The sequence below is a fragment of the Ovis canadensis genome, chromosome 21 (assembly GCF_042477335.2).
Source record: "Ovis canadensis isolate MfBH-ARS-UI-01 breed Bighorn chromosome 21, ARS-UI_OviCan_v2, whole genome shotgun sequence".
NCBI classification, from domain to species: Eukaryota; Metazoa; Chordata; class Mammalia; order Artiodactyla; family Bovidae; genus Ovis; species Ovis canadensis.
This window is the reverse complement of record NC_091265.1, coordinates 61871224-61892454: the sequence shown is the minus strand read 5'-3', so window position 1 is coordinate 61892454 and position 21231 is coordinate 61871224. Positions and strand designations below refer to the sequence as shown.

At 51.5% G+C, this 21231-nt stretch overlaps 1 protein-coding gene across 6 annotated transcripts in view; it reads left to right on the top strand.

The window, feature by feature from the left end:
- KMT5B (lysine methyltransferase 5B) overlaps nt 1-10060 on the top strand; it is a 57761-nt gene extending 47701 nt beyond the window's left edge. For all 6 annotated transcript variants that reach the window (XM_069565596.1, XM_069565599.1, XM_069565597.1 and 3 more), the window contains one exon: nt 5741-10060. In XM_069565596.1, the coding sequence (XP_069421697.1) occupies nt 5741-7218 (1478 nt within the window). In that variant the 3' untranslated portion in view covers nt 7219-10060. The remainder of the gene's footprint in view (nt 1-5740) is intronic.
- The last annotated feature ends 11171 nt before the right edge of the window (nt 10061-21231 follow it).

Genomic DNA, 21231 nt, shown 5'->3' with positions numbered 1-21231 from the left:
TTTGAGCAGTAGTCTGAGCATTGCAGCCTAGAGCTAGCCCTTCACTGTGACTGCTCATATTAGGGTGCTTCCTTTATTCAGATTACATTTCTACAGAATGGCTGTCTTGAGTAATTCAAGGATTGGCGTAAGTAACTGTGAGGGCCATGAGACAGCTACTGGACGTGGCCAGGGGCTCTGAAGGAGCTCGAGCCTCCCTCCAGCCGTCTCTGAGAACCTTGTTCACTAAGTATATTTGTAGCAATATTTCTCAGGCTCTTCCAAGTGTTCTTCTCGGCTGTATTTCTTCTGGTGTTTGTGTCCTGACCATGCTCCTCTACCTGTTGAAAGGAGGACCTTTTGAGTCTGCAGCTGGTGCAGGGCCAGAGCTGCCCAGCCTTCCTCCTGGGCGGCATGGGCGAACCTCAAGTGTATAGGTCGGAGGTGCCCGTCTCATCCCATGGTTTGCTTAGAATCCAGCAGCTCACAGCTAGAGAGGAGCTGCTTTCTTTGAACATGTTGTTCTTACAGAGACATTTCTGCCTAGTTGGAAGAAAAAATTACTTCTTCCTTCCATGCAGCTCCTGTTTTGGAATCTTCTCAAGAACCACAACTTGACTGCTTTAGCATCCAGGGAGGAGGCAAGAGATCCATTTTCACAGAATCAGTCCAGAGACCTGAACTATACGCTGTTAATAGAAGATCCAGGGTTTTTTGGCTCTTGTGGCTCAGTGGCTAGGCCACGCCCCACAGTGCTGCCTCAGGATGTGAGTGCAAGTCCCGGAGGACTCCCCCCAGCAGAACCATCTCATCCAGCTTGACTGAGGAGCACCCATCCTGGAGATGGGCTGGGCCGCCACTTGTCACTCTCTCCCGCCACAGACATCTCTAGTGAGTCTGGATGAAGCGGCCTACAGGCTGCTTCCTAATCCTTTCCAATACCCTGTTCCAGGCAGACATGCCCATGGTGGCCCCATGAGGTGGAGCCTGCTTGTGGTGCCTGATAAATTCCTTGAACTGAAGTCCTTAGACCCCATGTTGTGAACATCTCAAGCTGCGTGGCCTCCTGTTCCCTTGGTCCCACCGTGTGTGTTTGAGGCTCTTCAGCGCAGAGCATAGATGCAGCCAAACCTTTGGGGTGCTCTGGCGTTGTTTCACTGCGCTTGTTTCTGGCTGTCACTCTTGAGCCCCATGCAGAGCTGCCTGATGATTTTGAGGACACCCTGAGGTCACCACGGTAGCCGTACCGTGGGTCCTTTACTAGGAGCTGGCACTGGCCCCATGATAGCTCTGTGGTGTGCCTTAGAGGCCATGTGATAGTGTGGTCAACATCGACCCACAAGCCTCAGTTCAAACCCCATCTCTGCCACATACCAGATGGACACTCTTGACTGGCACGTGAGTCCACGTGAACCTGGTTTTCACTTAGGGTAATAGCTTTTACTTCAAAGAATGCTTATTAGGATTCAGGTCATACTAATTTGGCCATCCTGCACTGTACCTAGTATATACTAATGGCTAAGGGTGTGTGTCTCCACCTCAAATCACTGTCTAGGTTAATGCGGTTGGGATTTGTCCCCGACAAGGGAAGGGTACCACATGATGTGTTAGTGCTGAAGCCAGGGGAGCCACCGCCCTGCCCGCCTCTGCTGTGTCAGGATCTTCAGTCTCTTAATAGACTTTTCTTAGCGCCTCTCCTTCAGCCTGCTGTTGCTGGCACTCTCTGTGCCAGAGAGGGTAGCGGCGCCTCTGTGGGACGGTGAAGACCCTGGGCACTGAGTCCCGTTGTTCACAGTTGTCTTACCAGCTGTGCTATTTCTGTCCTTTGACTTGAGCACACCTTTGAGCTGGGCTTTTGATAAGATAATACTTATCAAACAAAATGAGAATACACCGATACATAACATAAATAGGTAAGTGAACTCCACTGCAATTAAGATGTAGCATCGCCTACGTCTCTGTTGTGCTCTTTAGAACACAAACATACTAAAGGGCTTTGTCAGTGGTTCACTGCAGTCAGCTAACAGCCTCCTGGAAGGCGGGGTGCAAGGGGGAGAGCCCAGATTGAGAATCACCACACAGTGAGATTCATCCAGGGCTTAAAAGGAAGTGCCGAGTGTGGAGAACCTCAGGTGCCATGAGGAATCGTAGGAGGGTAACCTGTCAAGAAAGTCATGAAAGGCTTCCTGAGAGAGGTGTTTGCTGAGCTGAGTCTTGAAAGGGGGTGAGAAGTTGGCCAGATGGACTGTACTCAGAGCAGATGGAACATCCCAGATGAAGACGTGAAGACCAATGTAGGATTTGAGTCTAGTCATCAAAGCTGGAATAGAAGGGATGTGACCAGAATTGAGAATTTTGGACTTTATTCTTAGGTCTTAGGTTACGGGAAGGTTTCAAGCCCAGAGGTGACCAGAAGTCCTAGGAGAATCACCCTGGGCTGTGTGGTGGGCAGTGGAATGCTGGGGAAGCAGTAGGAGCAGGGACAGGCGGGAGCTGGCGCCAGAGTCATGGCAGGAGACGGTGGCATTGGGATTGGAGGGGGAGGTGGGTCCGGCGACGGTGCAGGAGTGCACTCTTGGAGACGGGTTGGCTGGCATCAGGGGTAACCTCCTCATTGCTGCCCAGGCAGCTGGCTGCCTGGTGCTGGCAGTGAACCAGATGGAGAGCAGGAGGAGGAGTGTGAGGCTTGGTGGCAGGCTCCCTTTGGGCATGTTGGCTTGCGAGGGGCTTGGGAGACCACCTTAGAGGGAGATCAAGGTCCAGGGGCCATCTGGTGACGTGAATCTGTAATTAAGGATGGATTTGGGCTAGAGAACGACGTATGGGAACTGCCAGGATGTCAGTGTGGACAGCCCAGACGGAGGGGCCGCTTATCCCTGGGAGACTTGAGTTTTGAAGGGGCCTGGGACACAGAGGCCTGCAGAGTGCAGGCCACAGGGCAGATGGAGGAAGACTGCCAGGGACACAGAGACAGCCAGGGGATGGCTCTCGTGAACAGCCAAGGAGAGGAGCCGCTCAGGAAGAAGAGTGGCTAGCAATGTCTCCTTCTGCAGAGAAACAGCAAAGGCCCCCGCTGAAAAGTCTTCATGGGTTTTCATGGCAAGGAGGCTGTGAGAGAGAGGGCGATAAATGGATCCAAACTTCAGGGGGATTATTGTCAAGGATGTAAGAAGTACGCAATCACTGCAGAGGGGTGACTGCAGATCTGAAACAAGAACCATGAAGCTTGATCACAGAATGGTCCTCGAAGAGCCGTGGAGAGAGGCCACCCAGCAACCACATTGAGAAGGATGAACACCAGAACACTGGTGCGTTTCCATCAATAAACACACCTCCGCTCACCTTGTAGGAAGCCTTGTAAGCATAAAGAAAGCCTTTAGCAAAAGGATTCCCTGGATATCCTTATACTTTAAAATAATTTCTGGCAAGTTCTGGGTATTTCCAGTTCATGATACAGTGGTTCTCTAGTTGAGTGGCACCAAACTTTACTGCTACTACTATTCCAAGAATAAGTTGCCTCGCTGGTGGCAGCCTGCAGGGAGAAGTGTGTTCTTAGTTCAGTCAGGGGATATTGTTCCTGGGGTTCTGGTTTGTAGATCCCAAAGCCACTTATGAACCAGTTCCTTAGTACAGAGACTTCTGTTCTTGGTGGTCTGATACTTTTGGAATTCTGTTAGGCATTCTTGCTCCTCTCTCAATAAAAATGACCTAATGGTAACCTAACTTGCTCAGCCATGCAGAAGGAACAGCAGTTGCCCTGGGAGACCCCCAGCATGGGATGAATGATGGTTTTGTTGGGAAATGTACTGGGCTTACCCATAGTAAACTGGTTTTCATTCTCTGTTTTCTCCTAAGAGGTGGTGAGTATTTGGTCACCTCAACATCCCTAGTGAGCGATTTAAAGAGGTATCTTGATGGGAAGAGGCCTTCAGGTGGGGGATGGGAAGCAGACAAAGTCATGGAGAAAAGGGCTCCTGTAAAACACTATAACAGATCCAGTGTGTAAGTAGAGAGAAAACCGGAAGGCGGAAGTCAGCGGCAAGGCCAGAGGTCCACCGTGGAGGGAACTCAGCCTTGAGTCGCATGTAAGCCTTTGGAGAAGCCCGTCAGCTGTCACATTAGTTCCCACGTTTTGTCCCCACAGGGATTGTTACAGCCTTTTGGGATCCTTGTCCAGAGGAAGGAATTTGGGTGCCCCTGTCCCCAGATTGTGACTCCAGCTGTGCCCTCTTCCTTCTCTCAGAATAGTTGGCAGCGGGCAGTCACTGGAGGGATGGGGTGAGCTAAACCCTGCAGCCTCAGAGTCTGCAGGTGCTCGCAGCCCTGAAGGGAACAGTTTCAATGGCGCGAAATTTGGGGTAAACAGCTACTGGGAGTGACAATATGTGGTTCTTGTTCAGTCGCTAAGTTGTGTCCAACTCTTGGAGACCCCATGGGCTACAGCACACCAGGCTCCTCTGTCCTCCATGATTTGCTCAGCTTCATGTCCCTTGAGTCAATGATACTATCTAGCCACCATCCTCTGTCGTCCCCTTCTCCTCTTGCTTTCAATCTTTCCCAGCGAGTCAGCTCTTTGCATCAGGTGGCCAAAGTATTGGAGCTTCAGCTTCAGCACCAGCCCTTCCAGTGAATGTTCCAGGTTGATTTCCTTTAGGATTGACCAATTTGATCTCCTTGCTGTCCAAGGGACTCTCAAGAGTCTTCTCCAACACCACAATTCAAAAGCACCAATCCTTCAGGACTCTCTCTTCTTTACAGTCCCAACTCACATCAGTACATGACCACTGGAAAAACCATAGCTTTGACTATACGAACCTTTGTCAGCAAGGCGGTGTCTTTGCTTTTTAATATGCTGTCTAGGTTTGTCATAGCTTTCCTTCCAAGGAGCAAGTGTTTTGATTTCATGGCTGCAGCTGCCGTCCACAGTGTTTCTGGAGCCCAAGAAAAGAAAATCTGGCACCGTGTCCACTTTTTTTCCCTTCTGTTTGCTGTGAAGTGATAGGACCAGATGCCGTGTTCTTAGTTTTTTGAATGTTGAGTCTTAAGTCAGTGTTTTCACTCTCCTGTTTACCCTCATCAAGAGGCTCTATAGTTCCTCTTTCTGCTATTAGAGTGGTATCATCTGTGTATCTGCGGTTGTTGATATTTCTCCTGGCAGTCTTTTGATTCCAGCCTGGGATTCATCCAGCCTGGCATTCTACATGTGGTTTTTAGGATCTCTTTCTCAGTTGAAGACATTGTGATGGAATTTGTCTCCTGGAGCCCTTTAGTCATGTGTTGCTGTTCCGGATTACTGGTCAAGTACTATGCTTTGAGTTAATGAATAATGGATTCTGGAAACATTTTAAATGAGTTTAAGAAGAATTTATGAACAAAAAAAAATACTGGTTATACTTCACATATTTTCTGTAGTAAAATATTAAATCAGGAAAAGAAATCCTCAGTTTGGACTAGTGTCCTGACAAGCTTAGAGTGAAATCTAGGTCCTTGCTGTGCTAAGAACTCTTTAACCCCGAGTTTACTTACCTGGAACGTGAATCTATGCTTCTTAAGTTAGAGGCAGAAATTAGAGGGATAACATAAAGGAAAACTGTAGGAATTGCTTGTGAGCAGACAGAAGCTCAATTGGGGCCTGTGTACCACCTGTGTGTGGAAGTGAACCGCTTCACAACGAATCATCTGGGTGTTGGCATTGTTTTGTTGAACATAACTGGGTTACCAAGACTGTTTTTCACCCTTATTTTCTCTTTTAACTTTACAGCTTCTAACCGAAAATCTTCAGTTGGTGTAAAAAAGAACAGCAAGAGCAGAACATTAACAAGGCAGTCTATGTCAAGAATTCCAGCTCCTCCCAACTCTACCTCATCTAAGCTAACTCCTATAAATAATTCCAGGGTACCAAAGAAACTGAAAAAACCTGCAAAGCCTTTACTATCAAAGATAAAATTAAGAAATCATTGCAAACGGCTGGAGCCGAAGAGTGCTTCGAGAAAACTCGAAATGGGAAACTTGGTACTGAAAGAACCTAAAGTCGTTCTGTACAAAAATTTGCCCATTAAAAAAGAGAAGGAGCCAGAGGGACCAGTGGAGGCCACGGTGGTCAGCGGGTGCTTAACCAGACACGCGGCGAGAGAGCACAGACAGAACTCGGAGCGAGGTGCCCCTTCGCACGCGGAGGGCGGCCCCTGCACCTACACAACCAGGCGGTCCATGAGGACGAGGATGACCTTGAAGGAGACCTCCGACATCAAGCTTGAACCAAATACGCTGGATGGCTATAGAAGTGACTTGACAGAACCTTGCCCCGATGGCGGCGAGCAGCCCGCTCCCGCGGCACCCGACGAAGAGCTGGCCCACGAAGCTGCACAGAAAGGGGAAGCCAGGTGTCCTAGGAGCGACAGCAGCACGTCCAAAAAGAAGTCACAGCCGGGGAAGCTGGTGCGGCAGCTGGCAAAGACAGAGGAAGCCAGTCCCGTGCACGAGGCCCCGGGCAGGGCCGGCGTGGGGCCAGAGGTGGCGGGGGCCCACCCCGACTCGGGGGAGCACATTGGCGTGGAGGGCGTGCCCGGGGCCTACGCGGACTGGGCCCCTTCGCCTGTCAGCGCTTCCGTGGTGACGTCAGAGAGCTTCAAAACAAAAGACGGCTTCCGAACTGCGAAAAGTAAAAAAAAGAGGCGGATCACGAGGTATGACGCACAGTTAATCCTGGAAAATAACTCTGGGATTCCCAAGTTGACTCTTCGCAGACGTCATGACAGCAGCAGCAAGACAAATGACCAAGAGAGCGATGGGATGAATTCTTCAAAAATCAGCATCAAGTTGAGTAAAGACCATGAAAATGATAATAACCTCTATGTAGCAAAGCTGAACAATGGCTTTAACTCAGGATCAGGCAGTAGTTCCACAAAATTAAAAATCCAGCTAAAGCGGGACGAGGAAAGTAGGGGGCCGTACACAGAGGGGCTTCATGAAAACGGAGTGTGCTGTAGTGACCCCCTGTCCCTCCTGGAGTCACGCATGGAGGTGGGTGACTACAGTCAGTATGAGGAGGAGAGCACAGCCGACTCCTCCTCTTCGGAGGGCGAGGACGAGGACGAGGAGTATGACGACGACTTTGAAGACGATTTTATCCCTCTGCCTCCGGCCAAGCGGTTGAGGCTCATAGTTGGGAAAGACTCTATAGATATTGACATTTCTTCCAGGAGGAGAGAAGATCAGTCTTTGAGGCTTAACGCATAATAAGCTCTTGGTCTTAACTTGACCCGGGATAACTACTTTAAAGAAATAAAAAATTCCAGTCAATTATTCCTCAACTGAAAACGTTTTAGTGGCAGCACTTCTATTGTCTCTTCACTTATCAGCATAATACTGTAGAAAGTGTACAGCGTACTGACTCTTCTTAAAAAAGTCTGATTTGTGCAAATTTTTATTGTACTTTTTAAATAGCCTTCTTATGTGCAATTCTGAGTTAGAGGTAAAGCCCTGTTGTAAAATAAAGGCTCAAGCAAAATTGTACAGTGATAGCAACTTTCCACACAGGACATTGAAACCAATAATGTGGCTACACAGTTTCTTTTTTTTAACTTTAAAAGCATCAACTGGCTCTTTAATATATGACTAAACAATAATTTAAAACAAATCATAGCAGCAGCATATTAAGGTTTTCTAGTATATGCTAATATCACCAGCAATGACCTTTGGCTTTTTGATTTATTTGCTAGGTGTTTCCCCCTTGGAGTTTTGTCAGTTTCACGCTGTTTGCTGGCCCAGGTGTACTGTTTGTGACCTTGGTTAAATAGCAGACCATCGGGTGGGAGTCAAATTGGTTTCTTTAAAAAAAAAAAATACAATTACATGCGTGACAGCTAATTTTCAGTACATTACATGTACAAGGATAGCAGTGTGCAGGATGAGTTTCGATACAGCGTATTTATTGCTTGTCATGTAAATTAAAAGACCTTGTATTTAACACTTTTCAATCCTTTTAGATAAAATTGTTCTTTGCAAGAATGATTGGTGCTTATTTTTTCAAAAACTTTGCTGTGAACAATGTGACGACAACAAGCAACATTTATCTAATGAACTACAGCTCTCTTAATTTGGGTCTTCGAGTTTTCTGTTGCACTTGTAAAATGCTACAAGGAATATTAAAAAAAAACTATTCACTTTAACTTATAATAGTTTATGAAATAAAAACATGAGTCACAGCTTTTGTTCTGTGGTAACCTATAAAAATGTTTGTCTTTGAAATTCAGTGTAAAGAACTGAAAACAGTGTATATGTTGTAAATATTTGTGTTGTGAGAAATTTTTGTCATAAGAAATTAAAAGAACTTACCAGGAAGGTTTTTAAGTTTAGAAATATTCATGCCAATAAAATAGGAAATTATAAATATATAGTTTTAAGCACTGCATCAGTGGGAGTTCTTGGCTTATGTTAGTTTATGTTTGAAAATATCAAAGATTTTTTCTTTTTACTATATTTTCAGTTAAACAAAAAAGAGGAGTCAGATTTAATTTGTTTTTGAAGCACTTTGAAAGAGAAATTAATTTTTAAGTAACTTAATGAGCAAATTTTTGATTACTACTTTATGTTCAATACCAACCTTCCATTTCTCTGGATTATTTTACAAATCATTGGACAAAGGATTTGAGAATATAAATCTGTAGCAGGTGTTTGATACCAGTGGGTCTCTTTATTTCTGGGAAATGTGTACATGTGCTTTCGGATATACAGTGTTCCTGAGTAAAATCAATTTAGGGAATTCGTGTAGTGTCTAGAAGAGTAGCCCATATCTTGAGATACTGAAAGGCCTCTGCAGGTAATGAGCAGTCCAATGGGAAAACCTCAATGCTTACTGTTAGGACTTCGTGATTCCTGCCAGCTTCTGGGTTCTTGGGGACATAATTTAAATTAAGTTCCTTAAAACTATTGCTAGTAGATTCCAAATAGAAATTGGTAATATTCGTAAAGGTTCTCTGAATTTAAAATTCTCCCCTCCTTCTGTCCTTGAAGGAATTACTTCCGTGGTCTTCTCTCGTCTCGTCCCTGTTTGTTACGGTGCAGTTACATCCCTCAGGTATTAACGTGGGATCAGGTGGCCCACCTCCTCACCCACTCACACCCCCTTGGCTCACTCCATCTAGAATCTTCACCTCTCGAAGTCGGGCAGCCCTGCAGGTTTGTCCCCGAGCACTCAGAGCACTTTACAGACTCGCCCAGCCCTCCCGAGTCTCTGGGTGGCCGTGGGGGGGTGGCAGGGGGGCTCACGCGCCAAGGTCACGCTTAGACCCTGCGTCCGGGAAGCACCGGAGCACAGCGGGTCACCTTGATTGGTAGGAACCCTACCTAGTTTGCAGTCTGGAAGAGGTTCAGAGACCACATCTTGAACCATTCTTTTGGAATACCAACGATAGCCACTTCAGGAATTTCAGTCTTAAAGGAAACAGTAACAATACCACATTTCCCACTTTTCTCCATTTTTTAAGCTTAACTTTAGTAACTTATTTATGACATTTAACTTTACTGAGGCCTTGTCTTTGGGGGCCGACCTTCCCGTGGGTCTGGAGCAGTGATGCCCGGCGGTCACTGCCTCGGGAGGTGGTGTGCACAAGCGCTCGGCGGCCATAGCCGACGCCTTCCAGGGAAACCTGACTTCCGTTCTTACAGTGAGGGGCCTCGAAGTTGGCGTGCCTGTGCTGTAGGACTCTGTGTGGAACGGCCAAGTCCACACAATGCCGACCACTTGGAAGAGGTTGCAATCAATAAAACTAGCCTGAGCTTATGCAATGATTGGTAAAGATTGTGGCATTGTAAGAATTAGGAAACGATCGTAGAAATATATGTAAAGTATTCAATTTTCAATCATTTTTCAAATTACTGTTTTAAATTGTTTTGCTGAGTTGTAATACTTTTGAGATACAATGTATTCCTTGTACTGAAAGAATGAAAAAAAAAGGACTTTTTCAGCATTTGAGGTAAGTTCTTTAACGTTTCATTAAAAAACATTTTTTACAAATATTTTGTACATGCACTTGCAGTATTGAGGTTAATCATTTTAATAAATTCGGAAATTAAAACAGTTTGGCCGGTGTTCACTGTATCTGAGAAGATCAAAGTGGTGACTTTGTCCACAAGGTTTTCATTTGCAGTAAAATTTGTAAAAATCACACTTTCTGAAGCTTTTCCGTGTCTCTGCATGTTGAGTTTTCCGAGCCCTGGTCTCCTGCTCTGGGGCCATTTGGTTTAGATTAGGGTGAGCATATGTTCCTCCCAGTGGGGAGACCACTTGTAAATTTCATACCTTCCAAATTCCTTGAACCTGAGAAAGTTAACTAATGGTTCCTCACTTCTTGGTTTTTTTTCCACATTGAACTGGACAGAACTAGCACGTCCAGGACTGGTGTGGGTCTCTCTCTCCCAGTTACTGTAGTAAAATGTAGTCGAGAAAAGACTGACTTAGGAAACCTGAGTTTGCCCAGCTCTGCAAAACGTGGGTGACCCTGAACAAGCTGCTCACCCCCAGACCACCTCTTCGAAGCGCCTGTAGGTCAGCGTGGACGCCTGGTCCTACTGCCAGTGCCACTGCAGGGTGAGCTGCGTCCACTCTCAGGGCAGTCAGCGTGAGAGGTGCAACCAGGCTGCAAAGACATCCTGAATAATTGAAATGCCCACGTGAACTTGGGTTCCCAGTGTGAAAAAGAAGCTAAGAGGTGGCCTGGTAAATCCACAGCCACTCTCAGAGGCTTGCGTCTGCTGTCTGCCCTGAAGCAAGTTGCTCCTTCTCCATAACCAGTGGCCTGCCGTCCAGAGTCCTCATGTGAGTTGTTTCTCCAGTGCCGACTGTGAGCGTGCACCCATGGTGTTCGGAGCGGCACTCAGCGAGGTGCAAGCCTTCCTCTGACCTCGGGTAAACCCCAGGACTGGGAAGCATGACCCCTCTTGCAAGGGAGGACGAAAAGGTCTCCAGCCTCCTCCCTTCCCCTATGTCAGAGCTTGGGCATCGCTTGTGTTTGCTAGCGACGGGCCCAGAGGGAGAGTGGGTTTTGACTCTTCTGGAAGGGGCAGGCTACATAAACGGGCAGAACTGGGAAGAGGGGCACGGTCTCCCGCTCGAGCTCCCTCCACCTGCCTTCTTGCTTGTTGCCCCTCGCACTCTCCCAGGGTGTTAAGCTTTCGTTCTTGGAAGCAGTTGGAAGCCTACAGCCTCATCAAAATAACTTTGGTAAAGTTTTTATTTTACCAGACCCTGTTTTCTTGTCAGATTTCTGAGTTTTCCTGCTCAGTTGCAGTGGACAGTGGCTTCTGTCTTTTGGGGGTCACCTACCCTGTCCTGCTAAGGGGGAGCAGAGCACTGCCGGGTCTGCTCAGGCGTGCAGGAGGGCTGCCCTGGTCTGAGCCCCTGAGCAGGCTCCGACCAGAGTGGCAGGTGCAGTCTCTCTCTGGTCCTCATGACCTGTGGGAGCCCGGTCTGGGGAGGCCCTTCCAGGAGGAGCCAGGCAGGTTGAGGAGAGAGCAGGCGGAGAGGACGTTTGAAGGTGGAAATGATGAAGAAAGGAAGGCGGTGCGGACAAGCAGGCCTGACCATGGAGACAGAAAACTTCCACAGGGTGGGGCTGGCGGTGGGGCGTGATTTCCTCAGAGTCAGTGAGGAGGGGTCGTCTTAGGATTACAGGTCTGTCTTAGCAACAAGAGGAAAAGAGACGGTACGTGCAACGGGAGCCAGTTCCAGCACTAGGTTTCTATTTGGTCTAAAGGAGGAGGCGAGGTCTGATTCTTTGGAAGGACTGATGCTGAAGCTGAAGCTCCAATACTTTGGCCACCTGAGGCGAAGAGCTGACTCAACTGAAAAGACCCTGATGCTGGGAAAGATTGAGGGCAGGAGGAGAAGGCGACGACAGAGGATGAGATGGTTGGATGGCATCACCGACTTAACGGACATGAGTTTGAGCAAACTCCAGGAGATGGGGAAGCCTGACATGCTGCAGTCCACGGGGTCGCAAAGAGACGTGACTTAGCGATGGCATCAGATGACATGAGTTTGAGCACGCTCCAGGCGTTGATGGTGGACAGGGAAGCCTGGTGTGCTGTGGTTACAAAGAGCTGGACACGACTGAGCTACTGAACTGAACTGAGGAGGTGAGGTCAGACCTCCTGGTAACTCGGCTGGAAAAGAATTTGCCTGCAATGCAGAAGACCTGGGTTGGGAAAATCCCCCTGGAGGAGGGCATAGCAACCCACTCCAGTATTCTTGCTTGGAGAATCCCCATGGACAGGATCCTGGCAGGCTACAGTCCATGGGGTCTCAAAGAGTCAGACACGACTGAGTATTAAGCACAGCAAAGCACAGGAGGTGAGGTCATCTGATTGGGAGGAAATGAGGGGCCCAAAGCTTCAGGAGCATGGAGAAGATTTGAAATCAAGAGAGGGGAAGGGAGCTGACTGCAGAAACCCAGTGTGAAGCATCACCGAAGTCTAGGTACCAGTCAGTGTTGTAGGGACCCACAGGAGCCAAGGCTGGTGGCAGCACTTCTCAGCACAGGGATGAGGCTCTCAGCCAGGTGGGGGACCTCAGAAGGCAGCAGGGCTAGAGGCTTCAGCGGGTGGGAAAGGGCTTGAATGAGGATGGCTGGCATGCACTTGGGTTAGGGAAGAAGAGTCTGCAGCAAGAGTGGGTCCCTGGCCAGGGAAAGTAGAGTTGCCCAAGGCCTGGTGGTACTCCTGCAGTCAGAATAGCTCAGCAGTAGCTGGACAAGCACCTGAGGTTGGAAGGCAGGCTCTTGAGGCTGGAAGAGTTGCATTTTCAATGGGGTTTGGGGAAGAGTGTCATGGTCCTGAGTTGCCAGGACATTGAGCAGAACCAAGGGAGCAGAACCTTGGCAGCAGATGGCCTTGTCTGTGAGCCCTGGGAAGCAAGCAAGCACTCCCAAAGCCAGACAGCGCTGAGCCTGGCAGGGACAAACATGGGTAGGGGGCACCGGGTTCAGGCTGTAGGGGCGTCTCATCCACTCCCTGCCCACCTCCAGAGCTGGGGTAGTACGTGCTCAGTAACTACAGTTCAGAAAAAGGCTGAATCAGTCTGCTCGAGACCACGTGGCTGGTGGCAAGTGGCCGCTGTGGCCCCAGGACACTGCTCCTGGTGGAGTCAAGCCAGGACCGCACTGGCCGGTGAGGGTCACAGAGCCAAGGGTCACTCCAGCCTGAGTCTGGAGGCCCCACCTTCCCTGGGTTAATTCTGCAAACGTCTGTCTCCTAAGAATTCCCCTGGCTGCTGACAAATAGCGATCACTGCTTTTTACCCTCATTTCCACGTGGTTCTGTGGGGCCGGGAGAACTTTGTCCAGAGGTTATCGTGCAGATATGTGGGGTGACCGCCCACTTTGCCCAGAGTGGGTGAGGCCCCCACCCATGTTCTCTGGGCCCCGAGGGGTGCAGGCTTGTCTGTGTGTGAAAAAGTGAATCAAACACGCCTCTAGACAACAGAAGAAAAAGTCCAGGGTTTCCTCCAGCCTGGCAAGCCCGTGATTGCGGTGGTGGCAGTGACCTCGCACAAATGTCCAGGTGGGGAGGAGGGACCAGATCCAACCAGGAGGTTTCTGTGTTATTCCCTGAAACACACCTGTGTTACCCTCTGGGCAGCTGGCCTCTGACGGAACAGACTTCGGACACTGCCACGACAGGCCTGGGCGGCTGGGCTCCATTCTAGGACAGAAAGCTGATTTCTGGTTCTGAAGCCCCCCCAGGAGGCGGGTTCGCCTGGGCTCGGCCCCCGGCCTGGGGAGATAGGGCTCTGTGCTTCCTCCTGGACCTCCCTGGGGCTGCGGGCTGGACACGGCCACTGGCAGAGGTCCCCGGGCTCGAGCCCAAGGCTGTTACCTTCCCTCCCCGCTTCTGGCAGGTGGAGGAGGCCCTTCGCAGCTGCTCTCCTAGAAAACCAAACAGAAGATGACTTCCTGCTCTCACCAGTTAAACCACATTTTTCCTCTTGGTGTACAAGGGTGAGGGATGGATGACTTGCCAGCCTCCAGGTGGACTAGAGCTGGCCCTAGAAATGACCCGGTCTGGGGTCACGGCTGGAGGTTCACAGCTGGCCTCCCACTCCCCGCCCCCTGCCCAGGCTGCCCACAGGGCTCCAAGATAGCACCTTTCATGCCTACCTGAGCCCTCTGCTCTCTCTGTCCTCCCTGTACCAGGGGGTAACACTGCCACTTGGCTCTGGGATGCTTGAGGGTTAAGTGAGAACATCACTTGGGCCGTCATGTGGCGCCTGGCACCCCAGCCAGCAGTGCCAGCTCAACAGCCTGTATGGCATTCCCTGCCCTCAATGTCCTCTGACCTCTGCCCTCGCCAGCTGTGGTGGTCATTTAGTCTCTCAGTTGTGTCCAACTCTTTGTGACCCCATGGACCGTAGCCTGCCAGGCTCCTCTATCCACAGGATTTCCCAGGCAGGAATACTGGAGTGGGTCACCATGTCCTTCCCCAGGGGAATCTTCTTGACCCAGAGATGGAACCCGCAGCTCTTGCCACATCTACTGCATCGCAGACAGATGCTTTACCGCTGAGCCATGGGAAGCCCCCTCGCCTGCTGACCCCTGCTCCAAGGGCCTAAATCACGACCCCCTCCATCCCAACCTCAAAACACCAGCGGCTGGAGCTGGTCTCCGCTTGATCTCCGCTGTTAGCATGGCACCAGGTGGTTCCAGTCCTTTCCCCCTCCACTCACCAAAGGATGCTGTTCCATCCCCCTTCCTCTCCTGCTTCCACAGGGGTCTCAGGCCCACCTGCTCCCTTGACCCCCTTCCCTCCTTGAGCACCAAAGACATGAAAACCGCCCCCCACAGCTCCACAGCCACCGGAGTGATGCAGCCCCAGCCCTTCCCTCACAAACAGCAGACACACAAACAGCAGGTCAGCACGAGAAGTGCCTGACTGGTGTGTGAGCAGTCCGATGGAGTACAGAGGAGGGGACCCCCAACTTCTACTGGGGAATCAAGGCAGGCTTCAAGGAGAACTCAAGATTAAGAAGGGCCCCGAGGGGTGAATAGGAGCTCATAAACAAAAAGAGCAGAGAGGCAGCCAATGCGTGCAAAGTCCTGGAGATGGGAAAGGACAGGGTGTCCTCCAGGAAGGAAGATGAGCAGTTCAGTGTAGCCACTCTAGAAGATTCCAAGGAAAGACTAGAGGCGGGCCCAGCCCTCAGCCCGGAGGAGCCTGGGCGGGGGTGGGAGGGAGACAGGTCCCCTGAGGGGTGACGGGGCAGTGTTTTGGTCAGGCATCTTTGGGCCAGATTCTGTCTCTATTGCCTCCTAATTCCCAGCCTTTGTCTCCTGTCCTGTAAAATGGAGACGGGAGTGGTGTCCAACTCATGGAGCAGAAAGGCGCGTGGTGATCGGTAACTAATAGATGCTCTGGTTCCTTGGAGTCCAATTCTCCCCGTTTTACAATTGAGGGGATACAATAGACTCTGCATTTTGATCGAGGTCGTGCAGGAAGATGGCAGAGCTAGGACTCTGTGGTTCCAAATGTCTGTTTTGAAAAACTTCAAACAGAAAGTCGCGAGACTAGTAGAGTGGATACCTGTATGTCCGCTAAACGAGATACAGTTACTCTGAAAAAGGGAGCTGGTCAGACCCAGGTCCAGTCCAGACCTCCTCAGTCTTCCTCCAGACCCCAGCCCCACCTGTGGCCCCGCATCCCAGGAGGCCATCAATATAGAGAGGAACACTGCCCGCTGGGAGGGACGGTGCCTTGCCAGGGGGTCACATAGCAAGCAGGAGGCAGAGGCGGGACCTGGACTCGCGGTGGTACAGGCAGCTCAGCCCCAGACGCTGGCCGTGGTAGGCAGTGCCCAGGCAGGCCTGCCCTGCGGCCTGAGTCAGTGGCCAGCCAGGCCATCGAGACGGCTCCTGTTGACATGTGATAACAGGTGTTTGTTTAGCCGGGGCCACTTGCCAAGGGGGTTAATGTTCAACTCCCTCCAACCCTGGAGCTGCAGGAGGGGGCGCTGGGTAGTGAGACCCCAGGCCAGTGCTGGGCCCACAGCCTTCTGCCTCACCCAGGCTGGAGTGGGCCTTGGCCTTGGGGAGGTGAGGGCTCCCAGGGTCTCTTGGATCTCTGGGAGAGATGCACAAAGGCAGCAGGTGGGCCCCTCTTCCCCTCCTGGAGGAGGAGGATCCTGGGTTGCTGAGTGGACCAGCTTCACAAAAGCCCACAGGAGTCTGGGTCAGGCTCATGTCAGGGGTGCTGGGAGCTCTTAGGAGGCCCTGGTGGCCTGAAGTATGGGGATGGGGTGTGGCTCTGTCTGTTCCACCTGGGGCTCCCTTGGTGGTCTTTGCTTGCTTTTCCCTCAGCCTGGACCCTTCTCTGCCCCCCACTCCACCCTGATTTCCTCTCTGCTCAGCCCGAGTCCTGGTACCCTAAAGGGTCCCCATGGCCGGACAGGTATCAACCCCAAGAAGGCCTGGGCAAGGGGACACAGGTGATGGGAGGGGCTTCCACCACCACCCCCCACCTACTCCCACTTCCTGACACACACATACACACACACACACACACACACACACACAGAGCCAAAGCTTGCTGAGCCAGCCTCTCCCCCCAGGCGAAGCTGGATGCACAGGGGCTGCTGGCGAGGAGGGGCCGTAGCAGACGTGGCTCCAGGACGCTTGTCTCCACACAGGGGCTCCTGGGGGGAAGGAGGTGGGGAGCAGAGCCTGGGCACCCTCCCTGGGTCGGGGTGGGGGGCTGCTGGCCAAGGGGGTCATGGGTGGGGGCCGCGGCCTCTTCGCTTCCACATGCTGCGGCTGGCGCCGCTGGCCGGGGCCAGCGGGAGAGCAGGGCACAAGCCGTCCTCTGACTGCACCCGCCCCCAGCTCTGGGGACAGAAACGCCTGCTTCCCAGGGCTTCCCACGCAGCCCTGTGAGCCCTGAGCGCACAAACCCAGCCTCACCCAGCTTCAGGGAACTGTCCAGATCGGCCTAGGGACAGCCAGGAAGCTCAGGGAGGGAAACGGGCCCCTGCGGGCCAGGGTCTGCCCGAGGCAGGGGCAGGGCAGGCCTGACTCTCTCTCTTTGGGACAAGCACCCTCCCCACAGGGGAGAAAGTGCACCCTGACCACAGAGCCAAGCTGGAGGCTCAAGAGGACGGGCCACCTCGGCTGCCCACCCCAGAGATAAGGAATACGGGGGCCAGGGTGGCAGGCTGCCCAGAGGCCCTGGGGGCAGTCCCACCCCGCCTGCCAGCTGCCTGCCCTCCCGGACAGTGGGCAGACTGAGGACAGGGGGGCGGCGGGGCTGGCATCTGGCCCTCAGCCCGAGAAGAGGAAGGCCAGGCTGCCATGCGCTGAGCTGGGGTGTGAGCAGCCCCAGGCCAGGCCCTGGGTCAGACTGCAGCCCAGGAGGCAGCGAGCTATGGGCCACGTGGCTTCCAAAGGTCTCGGTGTCAGCTGGATTAAGAAGGGCCTCATCTTGGACTCTGGCCAAGGGAAGCTGCGGAGGACCAGCCCCAGCCACCCCCGGACCACCAGCTGGGCCCTCGCTCCGTGATGAGATGCCTCCTCCCACCGACATTCCTACATTTGTGGGGTGTTTGTGTGTTTGCGGAGCCACCACGGGCACCCAGGAATCCCTGGTCCCCGCACTTTCCCAGGGAACTCCTCGTCCACAGACAGACAGACAGAGGGACACACACACACACACACACACACACACACACACACACTCTGTGGTTGGGTCTCTGATGAGGGCAGCCCAGGGGCCTTGATACACAGGGGACAGTGGAGAATACAGCAGGGAAGCCTTCTCAGGGGAAGTGTCCTTTAGGGGAGGGGCTGGGAAAGTTCTCAGCTGTCCCAGGAGGAAAGACCCCTCCCACCCTCTCACCACACCCCTACAGCAGCCCCCTCCCGGGGCGAAGAGTGGAGGCCTCAGGCACGGCCCCCGACTTCTGCTTTTATGATATGGATGATACGTTCAAAAATATTAAGAGGGGAGGTCCTGAGAGGGCGGTCATAGAGCCAGGCTCTGGGGTCAGAGAGACCTGGCTCTGTGCCTGGGCTCAGTCACGTACCACCTGCAACCTTCGTCTTTCTGAGCCTCAGTTTCCTCATCTGTAATATGGATGCTTGCAGAGCTTGGGCGAGGATTAAATAAGAGGACTGGCTTCATGCACTTGGCATGAAGGTGAAAGTGTTAGTCGCTCAGTCGTGTCTGACTCTATGCGACCCCATGACTGTAGCCGGCCAGGCTGCTCCAGAATACTGGATTGGGTTGCCATTCCCTTCTCCAGGGGATCTTCCTGACTCAGGGACTGAACTTGCATCTCCTGCATTGCAGGCAGTTTCTTTACCGTCAGAGCCTCCAGGGACTCGAGCTTAGCCTGGTGCCTGGCATTTGCTCAGCTCCTGATAAGCCCCAGAACTTGGCTGTTAGAAGAGGTCCCCCCTCCCCCGAGATGGGGGGCCCTGCAATGAAGGCTGGCTGGGGCACTCAATGTTTGTGTGCAGAAAGAGGACCAAATCTCCCCTCCCCCGAGAGGACGTGCCTTCCCTCAAGGCTTCCTGGACCTGAGCTGACAGCTAGCTGCTCCGGCACGTCTCGGCCGCCTCCTCCAAAGTCCACCAGCCCCTGCTGCCCAGGGGGTAAAGAAGCCACTGTCAGCAGGGCTGGGACAGGACTGGCAGGGGCCCTGTTTCCCTTGTCAGGATCACTTGCTACCTGCCCCTCTGTGTGGCCATTCCCCTTCTTTGGAACATTCTGAGTTCATGTGACTCAGGGTGGACCACACATCCCCGCCTGACTCCGGGGCTGGCCAATCAGAGCACCTGTCCCCAGGAACTATGACCAAGTTAGGGCAACGAAACACAACTGTGGGACTTTGGCCGGGACCCTGAGGCAAGGGGCACTCTCTCTCCACTGGGGTTGCTTCATCAGCAGGAGGGGAGTCGGGAGCTGCCGCCCACGTTCTTGTCACCACGGTGAGGGGTGGGGGGGAGGTTGGATTCAGCCGGCTTTGCAACCCCAGGTACCTGGGCCCGTGGCCCAGGTCCTCCAGCCCTTCAACACCTCGCTACTGTTCTGGGCAAGCCAGGCCTGGTGATGGGGTTGGAGGTTGGAGGTCAGGTCACTGAACTGCTGAGTGACCCAGGGCCAAGCATTGGGCCCCAAACCCACAGACCCACAAGACAAACAGAGCCGGGGTTTGAACCCTGGCTTTTCCGTTCTAAAGCCAGTGTCCCCAACTACTTCCTTCAACGACCGCTCCAAGCTTCTGCCAACGGCCAACTCCCTCCCCTGCCTTGTGACGCTCACAGGCCTGGGCCAGGGCTGCCCGGCTCCACTCGGTGGCCCCAGGGTAGAATAGAGGACAGCGGGCAGCTGCTGCACCTTCCGTGGGACACTGCCCACACCAGGCCTGGGCACACACAGCGGCCGGAAGGGCCTTTGCCACTCTTGGGTTTGAATCCACACCCTGCCATCTCCTGGCTGTGTGGTTTGGGATACACAATGTCACTTCTCTGAACCTTACCTTTTTCATCTGCCAAATGGGAATCATCATCATCATAGCTAATTGTCTGCTGTCACTTAAATGTTGACACTGGACTTGCATCTTCCATTTGTTATCTTATCTTGATTTCTCCCACAGCCCTGTACAGTGGACCTCCCCACTGGTATGTTCTGAATGAGGAAGATGCCTTCAATGATTGGGTCAAATTACACGTATGCACAAAATACCACAGACCCACAGAACTGACAGAGCTGGTTTTTGAACCCTGATTTTTCTGTTCTAAAGCCAGTGTGTCTCCAACTATTTCCTCTCTTTTTAACTGAAGTAGATTGTGTTCGTTTCACCCAACTATTTCCTTTAACACCTTCCTTACCAGGTTCTGTTTTAGGTAAGTTTCAACCAAGAAAGTAAGATTTCAAGCAGAGAGGGACTGAACTCAGGCCCTGAGGGGCTGCAAAACCATTGGAAGAGCTGGGGGAGTAAAGGGCAGGCTATACCCCCACCCTAGCCTTTGGAAATTGGCAGGTGTGGGAATTGCATCACTAGGGAGGGTGAGCCCCCGGAAGACCCCACAAGTCACTGCTATTCCGTCGCTCAGTCGTGTCTGCCTCTTTCTGACCTCAGCATGCCAGGCTTCCCTGTCCTTCAGAGTTTGCTCAAACTCATGTTCATTAAGTCAGTGATGCCATCCAACAATCTCATCCTCTGTCTTCCCCTTCTCCTCCTGCCTTCAATCTTTCCCAGCATCAAGGTCTTTTCAAATGAGTCAGCTCTTCGCATCAGGTGGTCAAACTACTGGAACTTCAGCTTCAGCATCAGTCTTTCCAATGAATATTCGGGCTTGATGTCCTTTAGGATTGACTGGTTCGATCTCCTTACTATCCAAGGGACTCTCAAAAGTCTTCTCCAACAACACAGTTCGAAAACATCAGTTCTTTGGTGCTCAGCCTTCTTTAAGTCCAAATCTCACATCCGTACATGACTCCTGGAAAAACCATAGCTTTGACTAGATGGATCTTTGTTGGCAAAGTAATGTCTCTGCTTTTTAATACTCTAAGTTTGTCATAGCTTTTCTTCCAAGGAAAATGCATTTTTTAATTTCATGGCTGCAGTCAGCATCTGCAGTGATTTTGGAACCCAAGAAAATAAAGTGTGTCACTGTTTCCACTTTTTCCCCATCTATTTGGGACTGGATGCCATGATCTTAGCTTTTTAATGTTGAGTTTTAAGCCAGTTTTTTCACTCTTCTCTTTTATCCTCATCAAGAAGCTCTTTAGTTCCTCTTCTCTTTCTGCCATTAAAGTGGTATCATCTGCATATCTGTGGCTGTTGATATTTCTCCTGGCAATCTTGATTCCATCTTGTGATTCACCCAGCCTGACATTTCACATGATTTCTACATATAAGTTAAATAAGCAGGATGACAATATACAGCCTTGACATACTCCTTTCCCGATTTTGAACCAGTCCATTGTTCCATCCGGCTCTAACTGATGCTTGTTGACTTGCATACAGGTTTCTCAGAAGGCAAGTAAGGTGGGGTAGGTTTCCCATCTCTTTAAGAATTCTCTTTTGTGATTCACGCAAAGGCTTTAGCATAGACAATGAAGCAGAAGTAGATGTTTTTCTGAAACTCTCAGAAGTCCCTGAGCAAGTGTCAGATCCATCTCCTGGAGAAAGCAAAGGAGGAGGAGTTGCAGGGCATATCATCAGTCCGGGGCAATGTCCGTACCTGCCTCTCCATAAGA